The sequence below is a fragment of the Oreochromis niloticus genome, linkage group LG13 (assembly GCF_001858045.2).
Source record: "Oreochromis niloticus isolate F11D_XX linkage group LG13, O_niloticus_UMD_NMBU, whole genome shotgun sequence".
Lineage (NCBI taxonomy): Eukaryota > Metazoa > Chordata > Actinopteri > Cichliformes > Cichlidae > Oreochromis > Oreochromis niloticus.
This window is the reverse complement of record NC_031978.2, coordinates 32,554,212-32,579,867: the sequence shown is the minus strand read 5'-3', so window position 1 is coordinate 32,579,867 and position 25,656 is coordinate 32,554,212. Positions and strand designations below refer to the sequence as shown.

Here is a 25,656-nt window from a genome sequence, read left to right as displayed (position 1 = left end):
TAAGCATCATGAGGTGGAGGGTGGGGGGTGGTTCCCCATTTTCTTTTGCTGGGAGTTTGCAACCCTATTAGTTAGGTTGCTTAATATTTCTGCTAAGTACTCTTTAAAATACCAGAATAGGGAGGATGGAGCAGGTTTAAGTTTATTAGATTGATCAGTATTGCTGAACTATGAAATATTTTGGGCGCAGTGTATTTTTTACATACAGGTATAACAGAATAGCTTTAGTGTTGTTGTTTATTTAAACTTGAGTATGAACTTATACAAAATGCAGCAAGATATTAAAAAAAACAGTTTTATTGATTAAAAAACACACTATATCGGATTCGTATCGGTATCGGACATAAAAAAGTGGTATCGTGCCATCTCTAGTGTGTGTGTGTATATATATATATATATATATATATATATATATATATATATATATATATATACATACACACACACACACACACACACACACACACACACATATATATATATGTATATATGTATATACGTAAAGTACAGTGTGCACCAGCAAGTCCACCTCTGAATGGCTTAAGAAAACCAAAATGAAGACTTTGGAGCGGACTAGTCAGAGTCCTGACGCAGAATTCAATTGAGGTTCTGTGGCATGACCTTAAAACCAAATATCTCAAGTCTGTTTAATGAAGCCATAGTATCTGCTTTACTTCCTCTCTCACCTGCACTGGATGTCCTCCTGCAAAGCCACCATCATGGTCAGGTGTTGATCCACATCTGGCTGACTGGCAGCTTCGCTCTCTCCCCGAAGAGGATCATGCATCAGCTTCAGTTCACTCTCCCAAGGCAGGATATAAGTGTGGCCATAGTAGAAGCCCAGTGGAATCTTAGCACGAGCATTGGTGCTGCCATAGCGCCCAATCACAGTGATCTGAGAATATGAGGCAGCCCACAATAGCAGTATTACATCCATCATTGCGGCAGATTTTTAACTCAAAGAAATTTAAAAAATGTAAGCCAACCCACAACTCTGCCCCAAAGTAAAACAGAGACAATCAGACCTTCATGAACCTGCAAACAGGTGGTGGCAGCAGGTCATGCAGAATGAGGGAGTGGGTGCTGATGTCTGTGGCCACCACCAGCCTGCGGCCATCCACCTCCTCACCCAGAGTCCAGATGTCTATGGACAGAGAGGCCAGGTCACCACAAGTGGGGATCAGAGCATCCGTCAGCAAAACAGGACGGCCAAAGTCCAGAGTTACAAAACGGCGAGCTCCTGGGAGGAAAAAACATAGCATGGCATAGCATGAGGAAGCTCAGTTTATTTTCCACAAATATTTAATTTAGACAGTATTTCCTAACGTAATTAGCAACAAATGCAACATGATTAAAACTTCCAGAAAGTTTCAGAATCTTCCAGTCTTAAAATATTGACATTTTAAGCACCAGGTTAGGTGGTAAATATGGAATAGTCCTAAATGACATACCCGAGTGCATCCGCTCTATGATGATTGACTGATGTGGAGGAGGCTGCAGGAAGTGAGATGCCTGGGAAATGGCCAAAGCCAGACCACTGCCCATTGGGCTCTGAGGCAGAAAGAGAGACATTTCTCATTTTACTGCAAAACAATCCATCAAGTTAGATATATCTATCTAGATCTAAAATCATTTGTTGAAAGTGATATATGCAGCAATAGCTATATAAATATCCCAATGACTCAGGGATAAATGGCCACAAAGCATGGAGCTACTTGTTACTAACTGGTTTGGCTTTCTGTGTGTTCTTGTGTGCAGCCAGGTTGACAGGCCCAGGGTCCATCATGGAACCAGGGAACAGGTGAGCCAGCTCAGCACTGAAGGCTGCAGAAACCACCTCATTGGGGGGCGTGAGAGGAGGGGTCATGAAGAGGGGTGTGGTTTTAGGTGTTGGGGGGATGACATCAGAAGGATGAATGAAAAAGCCTGGCGCGGAGGAAGGGTTTGAAGGCACAGAGTTGTGTATAGGTCCCACGCCTGAGGCAGCAGCTGCTGCTGAGGTGGTCTGATGCAGCTTAGCCTCCAGCTTGGCCTTCTGTTCACAGCATACAAAGAATATTACCAGCCAGAGGATAAAAACACTAGACTTCTATTAGAGCAACATGGCAAACTTTAGAGAAATCTACAACTGGACATAGTTTTCAGCAGTTTTTTTTTTTTTATTTCTTGGATCTCTTCATTTTTGTGCAAACATTCTGTGTGCAGTCAGAACATGGATTCCACAGCCATGAACTGTGGCTAGGTTTTTAAACTGTATCAAGTCCTTGCTACAATAATAGCATTTCTCAATGGAAGAAATTAACAATCTGTAACATTTGGCTTCATATACTTTATGAACCTGTGAGACTTTTTCTTGTCATAAAAAACTTCTGCTAAATAAGTTTTATAACTTGGTAATTTGGTTTTCAGAAGCCAGTGCCAAACAAACTCATATTTCATCACTTCTCTACCTAGTGTGTGATTATTTACTTTCGAACCATTCTGTTCTATTCTATTGTGTTCTATTAGCTAGTCTGTCTTAGGGTAAGAAAATGCTAATGTGATGTGATATGACGGCACTCCTGTCATTGAGTTTTGTTGAGCTCCTGCAGCTTAAACAGGCCAGATAACTGAACTGGTTCTTCACCTGCTGCTGCAGCTTCAGCAGCTGCTGTTGCTTCTCCTGCAGGACCTGCAGCTGCTGCTCTGCTGACACCATAGCATGAGACAACGACTGGAGAGCCACCTGAGCTGCAGAACTCAGAGCCGTAGAAGCTTCTCCGACCGTTCCCGTTGACAGGCCGCCCACTGTTGGGGTCACACCAAATGTACTCACTGGAAACAAAGAACACAACTTCAAGAAAGGACAGTTCCCATACTGAAACCTCAGCTAAAACCATGCTAACATCAAAGGGTTACCAGTGAACATGCTGGCGTCATCTCGCTCCACCCGTGTGCCATCACTGGTGGAGATACAAGTAAAGTGCAAAGGTTCCACCTCCAAGAGTCCTGTTAATGCTGTGAAGCTGCCTTCTGCTGCTGCACAGCTACTCACTTTTCCATTCCCTATGAAAGATACAACATTCAAAACTAACTGAAAAAATATATATTAAACAAGCATTTGAGTTCCTCCTCTCACCCTTAAAAACACAATGCTCTTTTAAATGTTTTTCCTAAGCACTTGGTGAGAGTGGGAAAGAAAGATTCCCTTTTAACAAGAAGAAACCCCCAGGAGAACCAGCATATGGAGGAGCAGCCAGTTGCCATGACTTGTTGACGGTGATTGGAGGGGGTGCGCGCACACACACACACACACACACACACACACGCACACACACACACACACACACACAGTAGTACAGACCTATTGCAGCATAACTAAGGGAGGACTCAGGGTCACCTTATTCAGCCTCCTTTCAAGTTACCCTGTGGAATGTTATTTCAGCAGAAGTGTCTCCACTTCATGGGCTTCAAGTGTTTCTCAGTTTACTAGCTTGCTTTTTTTTGTGTAAAGCTAGCTTGGAATCTTTCAGGTCCAGTGAAAGTGCAATTTTGGTGTGTGGATGGGTAGACCCACATAAGTTGCAGCTTCAACAGGAAAGGCCAAATTAGAAGTTGCAAAAAGTCTCACTGAAATCTGACAAGCCATACATGGTCTGTAGTTTGAAATGATTTATTATATAGTAGATATTATGAAACTGTTCAGTGTATATTTTGCACACTGTACTTTAAAAGCCCTGCAAGGTAAAAGATGCTTTGTTTTTTTTTCCTCTCAACTAGGTGTCAGAGCAGACTTGGTCATCAAAATGTATTTCATTTTCACATTATAGAGCCTTATTGTGATAAAGGAGAGCAGTGCTTTAAGATCTCCAAGTTCAGGTCAGTGTTCACAGAAAGAAATTACTGTGAAGTTTCAATGCTCATACCTGAGAGTATGTCGGAGAGGTCGATCTCATCAGACTGCACTCCGATGCTGCTGTTGAAAGCATTCTTACATGAGGAACCGCTGACCTCCAAGTCAAAGAGCACCGGGTCAAACGGAGAGCTGTACAGTCCGTACCTGGGAACGAATAGATAAACATCCAAGAAAGGGGGATAAAATTAGGTGACGATAAAATGAGAAAAACGTAATTTATTGAACCTAGGGTTTAGACTCAACAGCTATACAGATACCTGGTCTGCAGCAGGGCCTCCAGTGGTGTGAGGCGGTCCTGCAGCTGTCGAGAGATGGTGGTGAGCAGTGAGGCACAAGCAGTGCTGCAGTCTGCCAGGTCCTCCTCCTTCACGTAATTTAACAACACAAAGTACCAGAACACTGAGCCTGGAAGCCCACAGAAGAAAGGGGAGAGGGTAAAATATCAAGTCTGGACAGTCAAGAAACACAGACAAGGGAGAGTGCTAGATGTTGCTCAATCACTCACCACCAGTTGCTGCTGCAGGCAAGTAAGGCATGTTGTCCAGCAGAGCCTTCAGAAGGCTCACGCCAAAACCCTGCTGACTTGGTTCTCCTTTCCCATTACTGTAACAAGAAACAAAACTACGTGCTTGTTATTTTATTTAAGTAAACCTTAAAAAAAGAAGAAAAAAAAAGATACCAAGAGAGAACACGTTACATTACAAGAACTTAATAACCTGTAATGTAAGCCTTGACTTGTGGTAGAGCCCTCTCACCCTTAAAAACATAATGTTGGCCGACACAACGCATTCAGCAGAGCACCCATTACTTTCTTTTTATGCCGAATGTGAGAAATTAACTCCACACTCTGTCTCTCTTCCCTTTTAAAAAGAGTGGACCTGCCTAACAAACAGCATCTTCAGCACTCCATCAGTGAACAAGGTCTCTGCCTTATGCGTGTTAAATTGTAAATTTGCCCAAGCGTAAAAGAACTGTCTGCATCTTTGGCTCAAACAGGTTTCTTACCTAATGCAAAGTGCAAGAAAGCGAGCACATTTGTGTGCTATACTCCGGCCAGCCTCAAAGAAACACACCCGTACAATATCCGTAAGCCTCGTCCTGGTTTTCACCAGCAGACTCTCCTTTCCTTCTTTTAGGCTAAAAAGAGGACACAAAATGCAACATTCAACTTAGTAAAATGTGAACGTGATGGTCATGTATGATCTAGAGCTCTTATGGTAATGCTGTCTTATAACTGTATATCGCCAGGTTGACTTCTACCTGCAAGGTCCATTGGAGAAGACCCCAGCCAGCCAGCACAAGATATCTAGGATGAGGCTCTGGGCATGCTCAGTGGCTGGGCCCCCCTCTGTTCGCCGACACAGTGCATCCAGCAGCTTCTCGTGGAAGTCTGGGAACTGCAGCATTGCACAGCGTTGGACCCTGAAAATGACAAAGCAGCAGACACAGACCAGTTAACTTGTAAAAAACCACCAAACAAAAACCATCTAAGCAAAAATTGTCCTTTATAATGAAATATTGTTAAGCACACTTCTCTGTGTGTAGATCTGCTGTATCCATGTTAAATGTTTAACCTGACCACAGTGTCAGCAGCACCTCAGCAGTTATCTGACCTTTCTTTGGGAATTGACGTCTTCTTGAACCTTCTGATTGTGACTGAAACTTCCTGAAGCAGGTCGCATCCTCGCAGGTTTTCTACTTTCTTTGATGGAGCTGAGGTTTCCGTCTTCACTGTGGAGACTTTCTCCTACACACAAAAATAAAAGGTAGCAAATACATGAATGTTGCTTTGTTTGGTATTTGGTAGTTCCACAAAGTCAAGGGTAGATTAACTGTTCATTTTTTGGGATGTTTTTATTTTGGAAAACAAAATGACTGCAAAAACAAGACTTTTCATAGTATAAGAATTATTCGACAGTTCACTTTGGACCAATCAAGTAAACATCTTCCGTTTTTTCTTTATTTTAAAATAAATAAATAAACTCTCCACTTTCAGTGGAAACAAATGAGCCGACAGCCTCGGTTGACAAAACATATAGAAACATTAGTCTAAACGGGCTGTAACTTGATGAAATCCAACACTTATGTGCCATCTGACTGGCTTAGGAACTGTAATTGTGTACCTTAGAAGCCTGAGCCCTTTGAAGGAGGGTTGACAGTGAGTGCGCTTTGGTGCCCTGAGGCTTGGAACTAGGCATTCTCACCACGGGGCGGGGATTCTCCTCCGTGCCCTTATCACTTACTGCTTTGATGTGAACCAGGAAAGAGCGGTACTTCCCTCCTGCCATGCCTGCAGCAGAGAGGGACCAATAGGACAATTGTGAAACACTGACACACACCTGTGTAGATGAATATGAACTGCAGGATATGATCAGGGAGTCATTTCACATCTAACAGTCAGCATTATAACCATCTCACTGAATTGTTTATATCACGACGATCTTAGGTAGGAGTTTGACCATGAATTTCCAAATAAAGGGCATCCAAAGGGGTTTGGAATACTGGTTTGACAAATTAACTTTATTGTCATCATTCCTATATTTACATCAACTTGAAATGAACTGTGTGTTTGGCAGTCTTGATGATCACCAATGCCACTGGAGAAACAAACATTAATTCTAAACCAGTCTGAGATTCAGGTGGCTATTTAAACTGCTTTAGTCTGAGAGCCAGGTCTCAATTTTCAGTATATGTGTTTATTACCTTTTACCAGCTTGGGGCTAGTGAGGCTGAGCATACCAGCATGGCCAGAGAGGTCTAGCCCACTGGCCAGCCACACTGGACCACACAGGATGTCCTCCTTGTGGTCTTCCAGGAATGGACACAACATGGAGCCTGCAATAATTAACGAAACCATAATTTTATGTTTACATACAGCTTATTTACAAAAAGAAAGAAATAATTTCAAAGTCGAGTCATTATCTGAAATGAAAGGTTCTAAGTGAGTGATCATCTGCAGGGCAAATAAGTGTTTATAAATTGAAACTGCCTAAAATGTTTGACCTGATGTCTCCTCTATGTCCATGAACTGGATGTCCTCTGTGAAGTCTTGCATTACAGGTTGGCCATTTCTTTCCCCATTTGCATGAAGGACATTGGAAAGAGGGAACGAGATCTGCCTGTCCACAGCTGTTTCTGTTGAAGAGATAAGAAGTAATACTGAGATGTATAAAGTCAGTTCTATCTGGTAAGAATAAAATACATACTAACTGAATGAGAAATGATGAAAACTTCACCCCCAAAACAAAGCTGCTCTTGTCTGAAACACTGCTGGTTAAAAGCAATCATTAATTGTTTTAAAACAATGTCCTCACCACTGACTTTGCCCAGCCCAGGTGCTTTGTTTTTCAGCAGAGTGACCTGGATCTGAGGAATGTTGACGATGTTGGCATTCAAGACAAACTTAAAGTCCACATGGCCCACCATGCAGGCCTTAGGCAGCACCAGTTCAAACACATGCTCATCCCAGCTAGAGCTGAAGACAGAACAGAGGTCATCATTATTAAAGAAATTATTCCTAGACGTTCACATTATCAACCATTTCAAATATTAAGCATGTCAAGCTACACATCACACAGACCCTTGTGCATACCAGTTGATGGTGAAATGTATGTAACTCCAGTAGATGAGGAAAGTATGATCAAGATACAAAGCAGAAACCAAAAGTAGAATTTGCTGCTCTAGAACTGTTGTTTATAGCTGAGATTCAAGTACACAACCTTGAAAGATGACTTCCCATAACATCCAATTTACATATGACTTTAGAGAAGATATTCAAGGGACTTTATGTAAAATGATTCGAAACATGAGTTATGTCTAAGTGTGACTGGAACATGTGCGAAGACCTGACTAGCAAACAAGACTGACAACTGTTTTGATACATTAGTAGCAGATTCATAAATAAATTATTCAAAATGTTGGTTATCAACTGGGAGATGTGGTAATGATACCCGGAACACAGACTGGTGACAACGAGTTGATCCATTCATGTCATTTCTATACGGTTTAGGATTTTCTACCCTGCGTGTCAGCTGGAGTGTACCTGTTGTTAGTGGGCTAGCACATTAAAGCAGAGGGTAAGAGCAAAGGATCTGATGATTTCACACCAACAGCTTCTTTCTTTTGTACATTTTTTTTTTTACTTTACCACAAACTCTAGTTGACAAAAATTAAAAGCTTAGGTCGTTAATGCTTTCCCTGTCTGCTTCTCTTGCTCACTCTAACAGTTATCTAAGAGACTATAATCCGCTCAAATGTTTGCTCCACCTCTCTCGTCTACTCCACTATGTGAGAGGTGCATTTACACTGACAGTAAAAGCAGGGAAAGGAGAAACCAGTACAACAGCACTAGTCGGTACTTAATACATACAAAAAAAGTTAGTATTTTGTTATGTTTGTTGGCAACAGGCAAAGATTTCAAGGAAGAGTGATCCTTAAAGAAAAATCTCCTCACAACCCTGTGGGACTGTGTCTCCTCCTGCAATCTTTGACTTGTTAGATAAATGTGCATCCTTACACTATAAAGCCACTAGCTCGGGCATATCAGTACAGATAATTAAAACTGCTACCTGTCACTTTGAAGTTTCCAAGTACGCGTGTGCTGGGCTGCATCTCCATGGTGCTGCTGATGAAGGTGCTGTGGGTGGCGTCGCTGTTGTTGCTCCTGCTGCACCTCCACCCAGCATGGGGGAACTGTGGCTGAGAAGCGTGGGGTCAAAGTCTCAAAGCGTGTCAGCTCTACCAGGGACATCAGAATCTCTGTGGTCAGTGGTTGGTCCACCAGTAGGTCCACTCCTACACAAAGGCCAGAACACTTTTCAAGTTACACATCAAAACTGATGTAGTAAATTACTGACTCAGTGTGTCTAGAGACAGGTCTACCTGTGATCCCGGGACTAGAAGGGTTAGAGGAGGGCTTGGCCCCCTCAAGCAGCAGTTCAGCCCCTTTAGAAAGGGGGCCATCAATAAACATGTCTCCGTCATCTACATCTTCACACACACCTCCAATTTGAAGGAAATGAAGTTCTCCACCTTCAGGATACCAGAAACAAAACTAACATTAGAAAAAGATACTCTAAAAAGAACCTCTAGTTTTTCAGAAATATTAATCCTAATTCGTGAGATTATTTGATGTTGTTTCATATAATAAATTCATATAAAATTATTATTTATTCTGTTCTAATAATAAATAAATATAGACACTGGTAGTAATTTCACAGTAAAATTGCTCAGACACAAAAATCTTAGGAAAACTGCCTTGTTTAGAGATATCAACTTTGTGGAGTAGCGGTAGTGTAAGATATCAGGCTGTGAAGCACACTATATGTGGCCTTTCATAATGTTATGAAAAAGTTGAAACATTACCAGGACAAAAATTAGACCATTTTGTTTCCTTTTCATATTATTTAAGACAATTTTCAAAATGGTATATGACTGCATTTCCCCATGTTCAGATTATTCAAGTTGAGCGTGTGTGTATGCGTGTGTGTGTGTGTGTGTGTGTGTGTGTGCGCGCGTGTGCGTGCTATACTCCAACTCAGACAAAATATGAGTTGGAGTGCTGCTCCTTTTATTTGCTAAACCTTGTGGGTACCCCTCTGTGTGTTGTAGGCCAAGAGGGGTGGAAAGTCAGTAACTCTGTCCAGTTACACTAACCCAACCACCAAATCCTTCGTGTACTTCGGGGTGACATTTTGTGTCCTTTATTCGCTGTCCTGCAAGAAAGGGAGTACACTGCAAAAACTCAAAATCTTACCAAGAGTATTTGTCTTATTTCTAGTCAAAATTATCTCATTACACTTAAAATAAGACAGAATCAGCTAAAGGGCAACATTTCAGTAAGCTAAAGGAACTTGTTCCAAGACAGTAAATCTTAAAACTAGAGAATTTTCACTTGTTCCATTGGCAGATTTTTTTTTTACTTAATACAAGATATTTTAGCTTGAAATAAGTGAAAAATCTGCCAATGGAACAAGTGAAAATTGTCTAGTTTTAAGATTTACTGTCTTGGAACAAGTTCCTTTAGCTTACTGAAATGTTGCCCTTTAGCTGATTCTGTCTTATTTTAAGTGTAATGAGATAATTTTGACTAGAAATAAGACAAATACTCTTGGTAAGATTTTGAGTTTTTGCAGTGTAAAGGCCTGGTTCATGTGATACTTAAAGATCCCTTACTCTGAAGGTCCCAGCTAAGGTCCCAGGAAAACCACAGCAGCATTTCTGAACTTTAAAGTAGGCCTATTGTTCTTTTCTTTATTTTATACTATTCGAGAGATCGAGGCTTATATTAAACATTTTATAAACACTCGTCCATATTAAACACGGACGAGATGGAAATAAGGTCAGTGAATGTATAAGACATTCCTGTCCGCTAAAAGCTCTGGCCTCACACTACAAAATTGTTTGGTGACACCTTCTTCTGCTCTCAGACAAATGCCTCTGGTTGTGAGCACATAACCCTAGACTAGGATGACTGAGAACCATGACAGACAGACTGGTTCTTATATAATGCTTTTCTACAACTTGCCTCATTTACCCTTTTCTATTCTTTTCTAGCTAACATTCAAACAGTGATGGATGCATCAGAGGGCAACTTGGTGGTTCAGTCCCTAATCTAAAAGACATGAATAGGCATCTTCAGCCAGGACACACAGGGACATGACATCCCATGCTATATTTGCTGCACTGAGTAAGTTCAATGAAAGGGAATGACCTACAACAGATCAACAGCATCTAAAAATCATGTATTTAAGAGATAGGAAAAAAAAATCCAGATGAGCTGACAGCATAACTGCCTCTTCATTCGATTACTGCCAATACAGTAAAATGATACATACCTACATACAACACAGAATGGAACACTATGGATTGGCCTACCTACAGATCCTAGACCTCAAATAGTGTGGGATCATCTACACAGACAACAGAACAAAATCCAGCCAACATCCAAAGAAGAGCTTTGGAAAGTACTTCAAGAAAACTACTTAAAGAAATGACAAGAAGGCCTCCCTGAAAAATAAAAGACAACCATACCAAATACTGACTTTTAAGCTCTTGAGAATTCCTTTTTATTTTTGTTTCAATAAATCACTGCACCGATGTCCCATTTTCCTGGTAGAATATAACGAAATCATGAGTGGCTTAAGACTTTTGCACAGTTAGCATTCCATTAAACTGTTTAACTTCTTCATGTGTATTCACTAAAGACAAAGGTTTTCACTCAAAGAGCTGGATTTCAACCTAAATCTGTGTTTGCTGGTTCATTAGTCCCACCGTATACATTACACAAGAAAGAGAAAATAAACAAATGCTGGAATCTTTCTAGTCAACATCGTTATTATGAACACAGTGTTGTTTCACTAGTTATGCAAAATGTCCTTTCATCCTAGAAATAATACAGCATCATGTATAGAATACAACATTTAACATTCCATCAGCAGCAATACTGTCAGCAGGGAAATATGCAGTAACAAAAAGAAGGGAAAAACCTACCTTTGGTGCAGGCACAAAGGCGATCTGTCCCAGAGCAATAGGTAACTGAGACAAAGGGGTCCGTCTCCTCTGTTGACCCCTCCTTTTTGGGTGGCTCCACCTTAGCCAGGACCTCTAGTGTGGACAGGTCCAGTATCATAATAAACCCAGCCCGTGTGGTTACCACCAGGTGGCCCAGGCCTGTCACCTCCAGCCGCTTGGAGTCTTTGTGGGTGGATGCAGAGGTGGAGGGACTGGTAACAGTAGCACTGCTGCTGTTGGTAGCTGCTCCACATGCAGTCCCAGTTCCAGATTCAGCAGAGCCTGACGGACCTGTTCCACGCCCAGAAGCACTATTTTTTGGAGTTGTTGGGAGAGCCTCCTCAGGAGCCTCTTCACTGTCATCTTCCCTGCTGTCAAGCACATCAGGGGGAAGCAAAATAAGTGAGGTAATGGCATCCCGAGAGTCCCAGATCTGCTGTACTTTGATAGGTTCCTCATTCAAGGTGACAATACGGGTGGAATAGTTGAGCTTGTATAGTGCAAGATATCCGCCTCCACTCTCATCACTTGGGGACCTTTGCTGCTGCTGGTCTCCTGGGGGAAGGATGAGCGGTGTCTGTGGTGGCGATCCCCCTGGGTGGTGGCCTTCCACCCCATTCGCAACTGGATGTGAGGGGTCTGCTTTTCGTTGGCTGCAGAGTGCAGAGTGCAGGCGGTTGAGATTGTTAAGAGCTTCTACTTGGTTTGTAGCACTCAGAGACTCAGAGCCACAGGGCTGCAGGGCAACCAGCAGGTGCACACCATCCCAGCAGGGTGTTATCGAGTCCACATAGAGATTCTCCTCCTCGAGCTGTTTGGGCAGCCTCAAGCACTGTACCAGTGCTCCAGGTCGAGGCGGAGTGGAGGCTGTTGCTGCAGCCAGTGTGCTCCATTTTTCCATATGCCCATCCAACCCTGCCAGATTGGCAGCATCAGCAAACTGCTGAATATAAGTGATGGGGGGGTCCTGAAGAAGAAGCTGCTCGTGGGTGTCAAACTCCATCTCAATGATTTGTGGCACAGTGAAGCCCTCCTCATGGAGCCCCTTGCTCATTAGGTTATTCATCTGAGCAAAGACTTGTCCTGAGGACTTGTCATCTACTTCTCTGATACTGTACAGCAGCAGCACGGGTATAGTCCTGCGTACAGCTGGCAGAGAAGAGGGGCTAGCAGGTTGGGAACCTGCTAAGTTAGAGAAACCCTGCTCTTGTGCTGCAGTTTGAGGATTACAAGTCTCTATCTCCATAGGACCCTGTTCCTGTAGAGGTCCAGGGTGAAAGGGCTCGGTCCCATGAGTCCTAAGTGGACCATCTGCAGTCCTGCGTGTTGTAGCTGTGGTTGTGGTTGTAGGTCGAACCATGGGGACACTGGATGCTGAGCGATAGCTGAGCAGGCCTCCAGCCAACAGGCAGGGAAAGGGAATGTTGTGGTGGTCAGGGGCCTTGTCCTTTGTTTTGGCCTGGTTATGAATCTTTGTTTGGTTTAATGAGGGGTTGGCACCTAGTTCCTCCAGGTCCTTAACAGTATCCTCCAACACACTGGCTACTACCTCCCATTGGAGCTTCTCAGGCTGTTGAAGCACACTCAGTGCCGTCACTCCTAGGCTCACATCCATGCTCTCCCACTGGGACGGCTGGCCTGAAAGAGAAGGGAAAAAAAATGGCCCGATTTAGTCTTCTCCAAACTATAACATGACATCAGTAATTCAAACAACATTATTTAAATGAGGCTGGGAAATAGGGTTGTAAAAATTTTCCCACCGACAATCGTCAGTCCAGTAATTGACGATGGGCAAAATATTCCCGGATGTGCAGACTTTTTGATGGGTCGAGCGATGTAATCATGCACGGACTGATTTGCGCGTTAACAACACAGAAGTCCAAACATGGACAAACTAATTCCCCCCAAAAATTAGGGCTGCCAGCGTTAACGTGGTCTTCTATTCGAATTTTTAACACGGTCAACCCATCTATAGCACAGAATGAATAAACTTTGGACAAACTGCCCGAAATGCGTCGGCAGAGACATTTCCGGGATTTTGACTCAGTCTGCACAACAGATGGGTTAATTGTTAATCGGGTTAGTCGTGATGATGGTGGGTTAATGCTGACAGCACTAAAAGAATATATAAAGTCGCCAATTTAAGATGAAAGAGGTAAACCTAAGCATGTAACCAAAGCGGTGTGCCACTTGTGCAGAAATATAGTGCGAGCAAAGTACTCAAACAACACTAACTTGCACAGCATGTACGTGTCCACCATCCGGCTGAGTATGCTGGGCTATCACTAGCTTCTGCAGCTCCATCAACAAGCATTTCGGTGCACTCTGAGGAGGGTGCATTTGCTCGCAGATGAAAGAGGGTGCTGTTAAAACAGCATTATTATTTTTTTCCTGTTGACTGCTCCATCATTATTAGCAAACTCACTCATGGGCAAATAAATAAATAAATCGCCCTTGTAAAAAAGATGGCCGATGGGCTCAGCCTATCGTCGATAGTCGATATGCTCGTCCAATCTCCCAACCCTACTGGGAACTTAGTGCACTCATAGTATCTTGTGATTGTTATGATTTCAGACTATTAAAAAAATTCTATTTATTCATTCTATTTATTAAAAAAAGAGAAACACTGAACTCTGTGACAATTTTTTCCTCTGAAATATGTACTTTCACTTTGTTTCCCAGCAACTTGCAGAATGTAAAAGGCTCCTACTGCCAAAAAATGTACCTAGAAGGTGCTTGCTGACAATCATTAAACAACAAAAATAGAATAACACCAGATGCTAGACACATGAAATATGTGAAACAAAGTAATATTAGTATCAATGTTAAGTCAAAGTCAAAATAAAAATAAATATCTAAATGAAACTACAACAATGTCAATAGTTTCTTTGAACCTTTACAAAAAGGACACTGGCAGCCCTCAAAAAAAAAAGAAAAGAAAAGAAAAAAAAAAACAAGTTGCAAATGCTTGTACCTGGTACTGACTCTGACCGGGAATGCTCATCACTGTCTGAATCCTCCAACTGGTCATCGCTGGAAAACAACAAGCGAGAAAAATCAAGACTAATATCAAAAAACAAAAACTAAGAACCCTGACTGTGAAAACACACAAATAATAAGTTAAATCACTTTTTTTATTTTACTTTTATTTTTACATTGTTTATTGTAATGTTTTTTGTTTTCTTTCTTCTTCTTTTTTTTAAACACTTTCACCTTTTTTTCCCACATAAAAGAAAAGTATTAGCTTTTGCTAAACTGTCACATTTTATGTCACAGACAAGTCATTATCATCTACTTAAAGCAGAACAAACCAATCAGTTCAAACCTACATTCACCACAAAAATCCCAAGCAGCAGATGCCATTATACGCTCAAATTAGTTTCTGATACAAACTGTACGTGCTCCCCCGACACTCAAACAGTTAATTTTTGAATATACATTTTGTATAGGGTTTTTATAGATAATTAATTTAATAAATAAACTGTTGAATACAGAATAGAAATGTATTCTGGAAAATGTCAGGAGAAACATGCTGCAACAAAGAACATTTTCCTCTCAATTTGTATCAGGAACATTCTCTATACTGGAAATACTATAAAATCCATAAGTCTGAAAGGGCTGGTCAACTCTAAAACATTGCATCCTTGTATATCATTTCAAACAGAACATTCCTATAAAATTATCTTTCAAGTTTAAAACGTGAATGTGTGTTTTACCTATCTCCCTCGAGTTTGGGTAAATCGGAGCAGGAGGATGACTCTTCTAACCATGCCAAAGTTGGTCTCCGAGACTCGGTTAGTGCATGCTGGCCCTGCTCACCACTGGACAGGATCAACTGTCTCAGAATGGCTGGGTCATATGGGTTGATGTCAAACTTCAAGTGCACCTGTTGAACACACAGGTACACACTTTTTACCTGGGTACATAGTCAACAACTTAAACAAGACTGCCCTACTCACTCAACTTTTGTCTGCTTATGCTCCAAGCTAAGCAATCAAATCATGTAACATATCTAAAAGAGCCTCAGGAAGTGTAGTACTGTCCTGCTGAGGCTCGTACATGGACCACATGTGCGACTTCTTTACAAATCTGATATGGTAACAAAGTAAAACAAAGCTGTTCAACTGTTTCTATGCACCATGTGTATCTGGGAAATTATAACTTAAAAGAAGTGCTTTGGGTTGGTAACAAGGATCAGTTACTTTAATCAGCTGCTTTAACCAGACATTTTTGACTGCCCTTACTGGCCATCATGCCTTTTACCAATAAAGTAGGTCGATGCATTTGTGATATCACTGTTGCATTGCTTTTTGTTCTAAGTCCTGGTAGGGCAGAAACTGTCTGGAACTATAAAGTGCTGTGTTGTGCATGCATTCCATTGTGCAGGTAAAGAGTCAGCCAGGAAAGGATGGCACTGGTTGGTACTCTGACCTTCATCATTTTAGAGACATCCCAGATGCAAATCTTGCCCCTCTTGGTGGCAGCAGCCAGGAACTGTGGGCAGCTGCCAAAACCATAGCAAGCAATCTTGTCTGAACTATCAGGGCTGTTTGGAAACTGTGCGGGTGTTGTTGCCAGTGTCACCGACAGTGGGACGTTCTGTGTGTGCTCTCCCTTCACAAATGGGCAATTGGGAGAATGCCGCTCATGTTCAGACCTGGGGAGTAATAAAGAAACACTTGCCATTATAATACAATTATTATGTTGTGAGTAAGATGCCTGTGTGTTTATTTAATAATCCACTCACCAAGGTTCGTCTGTTGGTTCCCAACAGACCAGGCACACGCTACAGGTGAAACACATGGCTCTGTCATCCCCTGATGAGGCAGGCTGCAGGAACACAGTATGGAGGGGGTTAATTTCACTGACCGCCTACTTTCCCTGCTGATTTTTATTGTAATGAATGTAGTGTTTGTACAGCCCATGTTGTAAAAAAATAAATACATAAATGAAAAAAAAAAAAACCATGAAATCACTACAGATAAAAATAGTGCACTTAAAGTTGCCATAGCTTTAGCTAGTTTGCATTACAAAGCAAATTACATGGTTACATGGTTGGATGAGTCCATGTGTGTTCCTTTAACTTCATAATCTTATAGTCAAGTAGAATGTCAACATCTTCCACTAACCATGCAAATCTTCCCTTTGAGTGCTTTCAAATATTGTGATTCATGTGAACCACATGTGAGCATATAATATTGCTCCTCAGAGCTGACAGATGTAAAGGCAGCTTAGAATTGTCAAAGAACCCACCTGGTGGTAAAACCCTGCTTGTGCCATTGGATCAGGCTGAGCCCACCTGTACCCAGCATGTGGCCACGATGTGAATGTTTCCCTCCTGTTGGCCTCGCTGTACATCAGGGATCTGCAGAGAACAACACCTTTTAGAATAATACAAGGCATTCTTGAAATTATACCTGGTATGCTGTTTTGACTACATCGCTTTTGTAGTTCACACTACACCGCATTCCAAATTATTATGCAAATGATATTTTTCTCTGATTTTCTGAAATAGTCGATTCAAATGACAGCATAATTTTCGAGTCATCAGCCATTGGAGTATAATTCAAATGTTACTGAACAAAACTCCCAATGTTACTGAACAAAACTCCCAATGAAAACAGTATGTTTTTCAAAAATAAAAAACTTAAAATGCACTGCTCCATATTATTAAGCACACAGAGTTTCAAAACATTTTATAGGCTGTAGAGAATTGAAAATGGTCATTTGTTGAATTTGCAGCATTAAGTAGATCAATTTTACTGAAATGAAAAGCTATTTCAAACAAAAACATCTTAACAGGTCAAGTTACATATTAACATTGGACTTCTTATTTGATAGCAGTTTTACAATTCTTGCATTCATGGAACTTGTGAGCTTTTGGAAAGTTTCTACTTGAATGTCTTTGCAGGATGTTAGAAGAGTCTCCCAGAGCTGCTGTTTGGATGTGAACTGCCTCCCACCCTCATATTTTTTTGCTTGAGGATGCTCCAAAGGTTCTCAATAGGATTGAGGTCAGGGAAGAATGGGGGCCACACCATGAGTTTCTCTCCTATTATGCCGATACCAGCCAATGATGCAGAGGTATTCCTCGGTTTTGTTGCGGGAGGCACAGTTCTTTTTGTGCCATGGAAGAAAGTGGTCAGTCAGAAACTCCACATACTTTGCAGAGGTCATTTTCATACCTTCAGGGACCTTAAAGGGGCCGACCAGCTCTCTCCCTGTGATTCCGACCCAAAACATGACTCCACCACCTCCTTGCTGACGTTGCAGCTTTGTTGGGACATGGTGGCCGTCCGCCAACCATCCACCACTGCATCCATCTGGACCATCTAGGGTTGCACTGCACTCATCAGTGAACAGCACTGTTTGAAAATTAGTCTTCATGTAATTTTGAGCCCACTGCAGCCGTTTCTGCTTGTGAGCATTGGTTAGGGTTGGCCAAATAGAAGGTTTATGCACAACTGCAAGTCTCTGGAGGATCCGACACCTTGACTTTCGTGGGTCTCCAGAGACACCAGCAGCTTCAAATATCTGTTTGCTGCTTTGTAATGGCCTTTTAGCAGCTGCCCCCCTGATGTATTTGTCTGACAGAAACCCTCCTAATTGTCCCTTTATCTGCACGAACCCATGTGTGCTCTGACTCAGTCACAAATCTCTTAACATTATGGTGATCAAGTTTTCGTGAAATATCTAAGGTTTTCATTACGTGTCCAAGGCATTCAACTATTTCACGCTTTTCAGCAGCAGCAGAGATCCTTTTTCCTTGCTATATTGCTTGAAAATGCTGGTCTGCTTAATAATGTGGAACATCCTTCTTTTGTTGTTTTTCCTTTAATTGGGCTCACCTGGCAAACTAATGATCATAGGTGTCCGAGATTGATTTCAGTGATCCAAAGAGCCCTGAGACACTATTCCATCCATGGGTTTAATTGAAAAACAACTTATTTAATCTTCATGACACTTAAACACAATTTGCATAGTAACTTGGAACGCGGTGTATGTGTGAAAACTTTGTCATATGTTTAAGTCTCAGAGGGTTAAGTTAAGTGGTTAAGTAGAGCAGGGATAGCTCAGTAGGTAGAGCACTCGCCCCATGATCAGAAAGTCAGGGGTTCAAATCCACCGAATGGCAACCTTGAGGTACCCCTACACACTGCTCCACAAACTCTTTATTGTGTTTAAAAAGCTCAATCAAAAACCTGCATTATACCTAAAAAGTTTATTCTGATTCAAGTGCAAATGACCTGAATATGCACAATGTGACACAAAGCTTACTCTCACCTATCTACAGAGCGCCCAGGGCCCACCCCAAGCTCAGGCCTGGCGCTTGACAAGAGGTAGGAGAGCCTGTCCATGATGGATGAGGCCACAGACAAGGCAGCTACGTTCTGGTTTATCTTCTTCAGCTCGTTGACAATGGCACTAGCCACGAGCTTCAGCACATGGTGGGGAAGATGGAAGGTCACTGTTGCCCACTGAGATCAGAAGCACAGGGGAAGAAAGGAAAGGCAGTTATAGTCAAAGGAAAGAGCTGGGTCTATATATAATCACATCTGAAAAAAAACAACAGTTAAGCAGCATCAAAATAGAAGCATGACTTTGGTGGTCCCATTCGCAACTGGGCTTGCACTCTTTTTCACTTCATGATAACTGTGTGAAAAACAAAAACTTCATGACAACTGTATTGTTGAAGTATCTTTATAAAAATAAAAATAACAAAAACCAAACAGGAATCTTCTCAACTTTGTTTATTGTGTGTTGTCTTTTTGGTAAATTGAACTACAAAAATAAGTGCATTGAGGTGATGACCGTGTGTAGTGAGATGTTGACAAACTTTGTTATATTCAGGGTGCACAGTGGAATTCAGTGTTGCTTCAGATAGACCTGGGATTTAAATTTTTTTCTTTATTTTTTATTGATAAAACATGCTATACAAATAAATATTACTTACTTATTACATTAATATTGAGCTGTCAGAAAAGTGTCCCTTGCCACACATGAGAACCTATAGAGAGCTTGGTGCAGTCCTAAAATTGCACATGGGTACAAAGAATGGAGCTGTAGCAACAGCTCTTAGTAGTCTGTGGCAGTAGTAGATAGCAATCGGCCAATTTGGGTTTACGGTTTTATGTTTCAGAGTGCTAAAAGTTTAACTCAAAGTGTTGTTTAAAGTTCATGTTTGAAATGAGCCATTTCAAATGTTATTGGTGGTTTACACTGATCCTTAAATTTCTATAAACCACTGCTGCATTTGGGGATTTAAAAGAAAATAAAAGTTTAGTAGACTATAGCGGGGTGTGGTCTGTGGCTCGGCTGCAGGGAAGGAGTGCAGTGGGTTCTGTCGGTAGTGCCAGGGGAGGTTGGTTAAAACAGATGCTGTTTTAACCAAACAGCATCTTGTGGCAGGAAGTGGTGCTCCGGTGATGCGCTGGGTGGTTTTCATGACCCTCTGCAACGCCTTCCGGTCCGAGGCAGAGCAGCTCCCATACCAGACTGTTATACAGTTGGTCAGGATGCTCTCGATGGTGCAGCGGTAGAACTTCACCAGGATGTCTGAGGACAGGTGGTTCTTCCTCAGAGTCCTCAGGAAGAAGATGCGCTGGTGAGCCTTCTTGACCAGCTTGGAGCAGTTGGTCGTCCAGATGAGATCCTCGGAGATGTGGACACCCAGGAACTTGAAGCTGCTCACACGCTCCACAGGTGTCCCTTTAATGTAGATGGGTGGATGTGGGTCAGCATTCCTCCTGTAGTCCACGATGAGCTCCTCGGTTTCTCTGTGTTGAGCAGCAGGTTGTTGGTGTCGCACCACTCAGCCAGATGATCCACCTCCTCCCTGTAGGTGGCCTCATCGTTGTCATTGATGAGGCCAATCACCGTGGTGTCATCTGCAAACTTAATGATTGTGTTGGAACCATTGGCAGGTCTGCAGTCATGGGTGAAGAGGGAGTAGAGGAAAGGGCTCATCACACAGCCTTGTGGTACACCGGTGTTCATTGTGATGGTGGATGAGCAGTGGTCATCCAGCTGGACATGTTGGGGCCGGTTGGTCAGGAAGTCCAGTAACCATTTACACATGTGGGAACTGATGCCTAGGTCTGTTAGTTTCCTGATGAGTTGTGAGGGGAGGATTGTACTGAACGCTGAACTGAAGTCTATAAACAGCATTCTGGCGTAGGTGTTTTTATTGTCCAGGTGTGAGAGGACAGAGTGCAGCGCGATGGAGACTGCATCCTCTGTGGTCCTGTTCTGACGGTATGCGAATTGGTGGGGTCCAGGGTGGGGTGGGGGCTTGGGGGGGACAGGCCACAGAACCACAGTGACTTCACAATGTCCTTCCAACACGTTTGGCTTTAATGGCCTAAATTTGCAGTTGCAGCCAAATGTGGGAATAAACTGGCCGCAGAACACTTAAATCAAATGTACTAGCTCAGTGTTCCAGGATTACAGTGACACATTGTGTACCGTAGTTTACGGGTCATAAGCCGCTACTTTTTTCCCCACACTGTGAACACTGCTAATGCATTTAATGCATTTTTTTTTTCATGCAGCCAAAAACATTTTGCCTGGTAACAGTAGACCAATAAAATTGATAAGTAGTATATATACGGTATATATTTTTACCGGTTGTTAAGAGACGTTGTAATATTGTTTGTGCACTGTTCCGTAAAAAAACCCATAAGCAACGTAATTTGTGTGTTACCGATACGTACGTATACTTAAAGGTAGCCGTGTTACAGGCGCTGTTTGAGGGAAAAAAAGCATTTGCAGTATGTATTTTTGTATGTTACCATAACGTTTATGTTACCATGTTTATCTTACCTTACGGATTAAATTAAACGTTAAAAATCCTCACGTGTAATATTTCTGTGTAAATATCTCATATTACAAGTGAAACGCATACGGCTTAAAATCCGGTGCAGCCTGTACAAGTACAAAATTGATTTTCTTTCTACCATTAGAGCATGTGGCTTTTAATCGGGTGCGCTCTGTAGTCCAGGATTTACGGTACACACAGTAATAGTTAACAAAGGCCAAGTACTAATTTTGGAAAGCACTACATGGTGTGAACTAGAGCTGGGCGATATAAGATTTTTTCATATCACGATATGTTTTTTTCATTTCAGGCGATAACGATATATATCACGATATAAGCCAAATAACTATATTTGTAAGATTTAAATGTGCCGTTCCTCACAAGTAAAATGTGAAATAATCAGCAGCTTGTTTTGATTTAAATATTTATTTCCCATAATAAGTTCAACAGGGCAGATGTACTTAAGGAACAGGAGACTTCAGTTTCAGATAAAGGCAAATATTGCAAACTACACAAAAGGCAGCTGCTAAAGCGTTTAAGTTTCAAAATAGAACAAACAAAACAGACTAAATTGTCAATTCCACTTAGAAACAAAATTTTAATTCTAAAAATAAATCTTAGTTTGTTTTACAAAAGAACAGACAAAATTGACTAACTTTTGTCAATATCAAATAAACTGAGAACTAACAGGAAATTCTCAATCTCTCCTTGTTGTATAGCTTAGCTTTTCAAACAGTTTTAACAGTTACTTTAGTCTGACAAAAGCCAAATCAGCGCTTTCAGTCAGAGATTGAGCATGCACCGGTTTATTGTATTTCCAGACTTGCTTTCGGCACAATTTACAGTGCCGCTACTCTGTTTTTTGCCAGACTTGAAATAGCCGAAATACCTTCACACTACGGAACTTCTATGGCCCTTCCGTTCGACAAGCTCTCCGGAATTGGAACCATCATCGTTTTTTTTCTTCGGTAACCTTCGGTTGATTTTTCTCTAGTCGGCGCACTCATTTCCTCCATTACCTGGGCAGCCCGCCTGGCTGCTTCCCAAACAAATACACATGTGCACCTTGGAACTTGTGCTGTACGTAACAAGTCACGTGACGTGACGCTGCGGCTGTGATTGGTTCGGCTCTGCGCTACTTAATTTTGATTGGCTGTTTTTTTTTTTTTTTGTTTTTTTTTTTTTTTAAGAGGACAAGAGAGATGAGGCCTATCGCAATAGTTTAATTTTTCTATCGAGAAAAAGTTATTTCGCAATACATATCATTATCATTCTATCGCCCAGCTCTAGTGTGAACAGAATCTTTTAGCATACCATATCCATTAGACAGACCCAGGTGTAAATAACTCCTTGAATCACGAGTAATACTTGCTTTTGGCACCAAAATACAAAGATAAATACAAAAGTAGGGTTTTGTGAGAAGACTATCTATATGCAGGTCTCTAGAGTGTGATGACACTCTAGAGACACTCTAGAGACCAGCCAAATTGCATACATATGCAATTTGGCTGCATATGTATGGGACTTAATTTCTCAATGGTGCGACTAAAAAAAAAAAAAAAAAAAAAAAATTAATAGGTTGCACCGACCAGCCGTAAAAAACAAACAAACAAACAAACATAAAAAGTCTCCGCAACTCCGTGTGGTCAACAACAAACACATTACGCCTATATCATGGTCTAAACCAATCATAGATAGTCAGGGACGGGACCTCTCTGATTGGCCGTGGTCCAGATACTCCTGTAGCCCTTTGTGTGCATGTTTGAAAGTGCTGGCGGATAGATAGAGAGAGGTCAGTAACTTGAATAAAGTAATATGGATTCATCACTTTATTCCTGAATCAATTTTTAAATATAAATGTATTTTGCCAGAAACGCCAGAAACGCCAGAATCTCAGGTTAAAGCTTGCAAAACTATTTCAACAACTACCAAACAAAACTAAAACAGTAAATGAGAGCAGGTAAACGGATTCCACACAAAGAGGTAAACACAAACTGTGGACCCACCAATGCATCAGAATTAGTGAGATGTTGGTTTTCTCACCAGACGGCACGTACACAGACACGCCAGGGCTGAAAGCCGACAGCTCAGATTCTGATGCGTCGGCGGGTCCACGCTTTGTGTTTACATCATTTTTTGTGCTAGATTCTGAAACTGCAGGTTTTGTCTCTCTCCAACCAAAATTGACTGAACCAACAGCCAAAGAACATCAAAACTATGCTTCACATTTGATAAACACTGTCATGAATTCCCTCATACTTTTGCTGTTTTGCTTCCACCACGATAAAAATCACATTTCCTGCACAGCTCCCTCCCTCTCTCTCTCACTATACTTCAAGAACAGTTTACCATCTCAAATCTGTTTTCTGCATTATTCGTTCGCTTATTACACACAAGGCATGTACAGTGCTGTCGCTACAGTGCTGTTTTTTTTTTGTTTTCCAAAAATAACCTCCGACAAGAAAGCCTAATTTCTGCTGTGTAATAGCAAAGAAATTTAAACTTTTTTTAATTATGCCAAATTGCAAAATGCTTGGCTGTGTTTCTAATAAAACCTCTGTAACTTTGCTCTGCTTCACTTCAGCACCATTGTGTAATGTTCATATGCTGATTCATGGTTTTCTTCCGTTTTTTTTCTACTGCAGAATATTTTTAAGGCGGTTATCTGCTATAAAAAGCCTGGCCAGGTAAATCTCCTTCATGTTTTTGTGTGTTTTATCCTCAGTTAATTTGACACAAAGGCATCTGCTGTGATGCTTACACCTCTGATGAAGCCTCACATGTATCAGTCCTGATACATGAGCAAATGCTTCGAGAAGCTGGTCAGGGACTTCGTTTGCTCTTCACTACCCGACTCACTGGACCCCCTACAGTTTGCATACCGCCACAACAGGTCCACTGATGACGCCATAGCCCTGACACTACATACTGCCCTGTCACACCTGGAGAAGAGAGACACGTATGTGAGAATGCTGTTTGTAGATTACAGCTCAGCATTCAATACCATCGTTCCCTCGAAGCTGGACAGGAAACTGCAGGATCTAGGACTGCGCAGCTCCCTCTGCAGCTGGATCCTTAGCTTCCTGTCTGACAGACGTCAAGTGGTCAGACTGGGCAGCATCACCTCATCCCCCATCACACTGAACACTGGTGCTCCACAGGGGTGTGTACTGAGCCCTCTCCTGTACTCACTCTACACCTATGACTGCACAGCCACTAACAACTCCAACATCATTGTGAAGTTCGCGGACGACACTACAGTGGTGGGTCTTATCACCAACGGTGATGAGACGGCCTACAGGGAGGAGGTCAGCGCCCTGACCCACTGGTGTCAAGACAACCATCTCACCCTCAACGTCACAAAGACAAAGGAGTTGATAGTGGACTTCTGGAGGTGCAGGGAAGTACACACCCCCATCACCATCAACGGCGCTGCTGTGGAGAGAGTGAGCAGCTTCCGCTTCCTTGGTGTACATCTGGCTGAGGATCTTACGTGGTCAGGACACATAAACAAAACAGTGAAGAAGGCGCAGCAGCGCCTCTTCTTTCTCAGGAGACTGAAAAGATTTGGCATGAGCCCCCGCATCCTCAGGACCTTCTATCGCTGTGCCATTGAGAGCATCCTCACTGGATGCATCACCACCTGGTATGGCAACAGCACCGCTTACAACCGCAAAGCTCTCCAGAGAGTGGTGCGGTGCTCTGAACGGATAATTGGAGGTGAGCTTCCCTCCCTCCAAGACATCTACAGGAAGCGGTGCCTGAGGAAAGCGGGGAGGATCATCAAGGACTCCAGTCACCCCAGCCATAAACTGTTCAGACTACTTCCATCAGGAAGGAGGTTCTGCAGTATCCGGTCCCGTACCAGCAGACTGAGAGACAGCTTTTTCCACCAGGCCATCAGACTGCTGTCATAGACACCTCACCTTCACTACTTGAACTTCAACATTATGCACTCCACACTGTACATTAATGCCACTGTTTTGCACATGTCCCACTACCAACCTCTGTATATTTTATATATTTTGTTTACTCTATTTAATTTGTAAAATATGTATACACACACACACACACACACACACACACACACACACACGTATACACACACACACACACGTAGAAAAACATATTTAGTATACACATCCAGTAATGCATATACTCTTATATAGTACATATATTTATTACTTTCAGATTTAGCCATTCTTATATTTTGCTTGTTTTATGTTATTGTATTTTTGCACAACTCTGTTGCTTGTGAAGCTTGCACACAAGAATTTCACTCGCATGTACTGTACCAGTGTACCTGCACATGTGATGTGACAATAAAAGTGATTTGATTTGATTTGATAAATGATCAGAATTATAATATTTCTGACCGTGTGAGGCAAAACTGAATCGAATCAAATTGAGTCAGGACCTTGTGAATCGGAAT

The 25,656-nt window shown here is 42.0% G+C and overlaps 1 protein-coding gene across 4 annotated transcripts in view; it reads right to left on the bottom strand.

The window, feature by feature from the left end:
• Positions 1 to 25,656, bottom strand: part of birc6 (baculoviral IAP repeat containing 6) — a 196,759-nt gene that overhangs the window by 120,891 nt on the left and 50,212 nt on the right. For all 4 annotated transcript variants that reach the window (XM_019355330.1, XM_025897215.1, XM_019355332.1 and 1 more), the window contains exons 4-28: positions 18,692 to 18,885; positions 16,661 to 16,772; positions 16,155 to 16,237; positions 15,839 to 16,064; positions 15,124 to 15,293; positions 14,382 to 14,440; positions 11,387 to 13,045; positions 8,777 to 8,926; positions 8,464 to 8,689; positions 7,210 to 7,370; positions 6,899 to 7,030; positions 6,599 to 6,730; positions 6,019 to 6,185; positions 5,509 to 5,642; positions 5,156 to 5,317; positions 4,901 to 5,032; positions 4,401 to 4,498; positions 4,153 to 4,300; positions 3,906 to 4,039; positions 2,899 to 3,045; positions 2,627 to 2,814; positions 1,727 to 2,035; positions 1,452 to 1,551; positions 1,026 to 1,240; positions 687 to 895 (exon numbers count right to left, since the gene is read on the bottom strand). In XM_019355330.1, the coding sequence (XP_019210875.1) occupies positions 687 to 895; positions 1,026 to 1,240; positions 1,452 to 1,551; positions 1,727 to 2,035; positions 2,627 to 2,814; positions 2,899 to 3,045; positions 3,906 to 4,039; positions 4,153 to 4,300; positions 4,401 to 4,498; positions 4,901 to 5,032; positions 5,156 to 5,317; positions 5,509 to 5,642; positions 6,019 to 6,185; positions 6,599 to 6,730; positions 6,899 to 7,030; positions 7,210 to 7,370; positions 8,464 to 8,689; positions 8,777 to 8,926; positions 11,387 to 13,045; positions 14,382 to 14,440; positions 15,124 to 15,293; positions 15,839 to 16,064; positions 16,155 to 16,237; positions 16,661 to 16,772; positions 18,692 to 18,885 (5,447 nt within the window). The remainder of the gene's footprint in view (positions 1 to 686; positions 896 to 1,025; positions 1,241 to 1,451; positions 1,552 to 1,726; positions 2,036 to 2,626; positions 2,815 to 2,898; positions 3,046 to 3,905; positions 4,040 to 4,152; positions 4,301 to 4,400; positions 4,499 to 4,900; positions 5,033 to 5,155; positions 5,318 to 5,508; positions 5,643 to 6,018; positions 6,186 to 6,598; positions 6,731 to 6,898; positions 7,031 to 7,209; positions 7,371 to 8,463; positions 8,690 to 8,776; positions 8,927 to 11,386; positions 13,046 to 14,381; positions 14,441 to 15,123; positions 15,294 to 15,838; positions 16,065 to 16,154; positions 16,238 to 16,660; positions 16,773 to 18,691; positions 18,886 to 25,656) is intronic.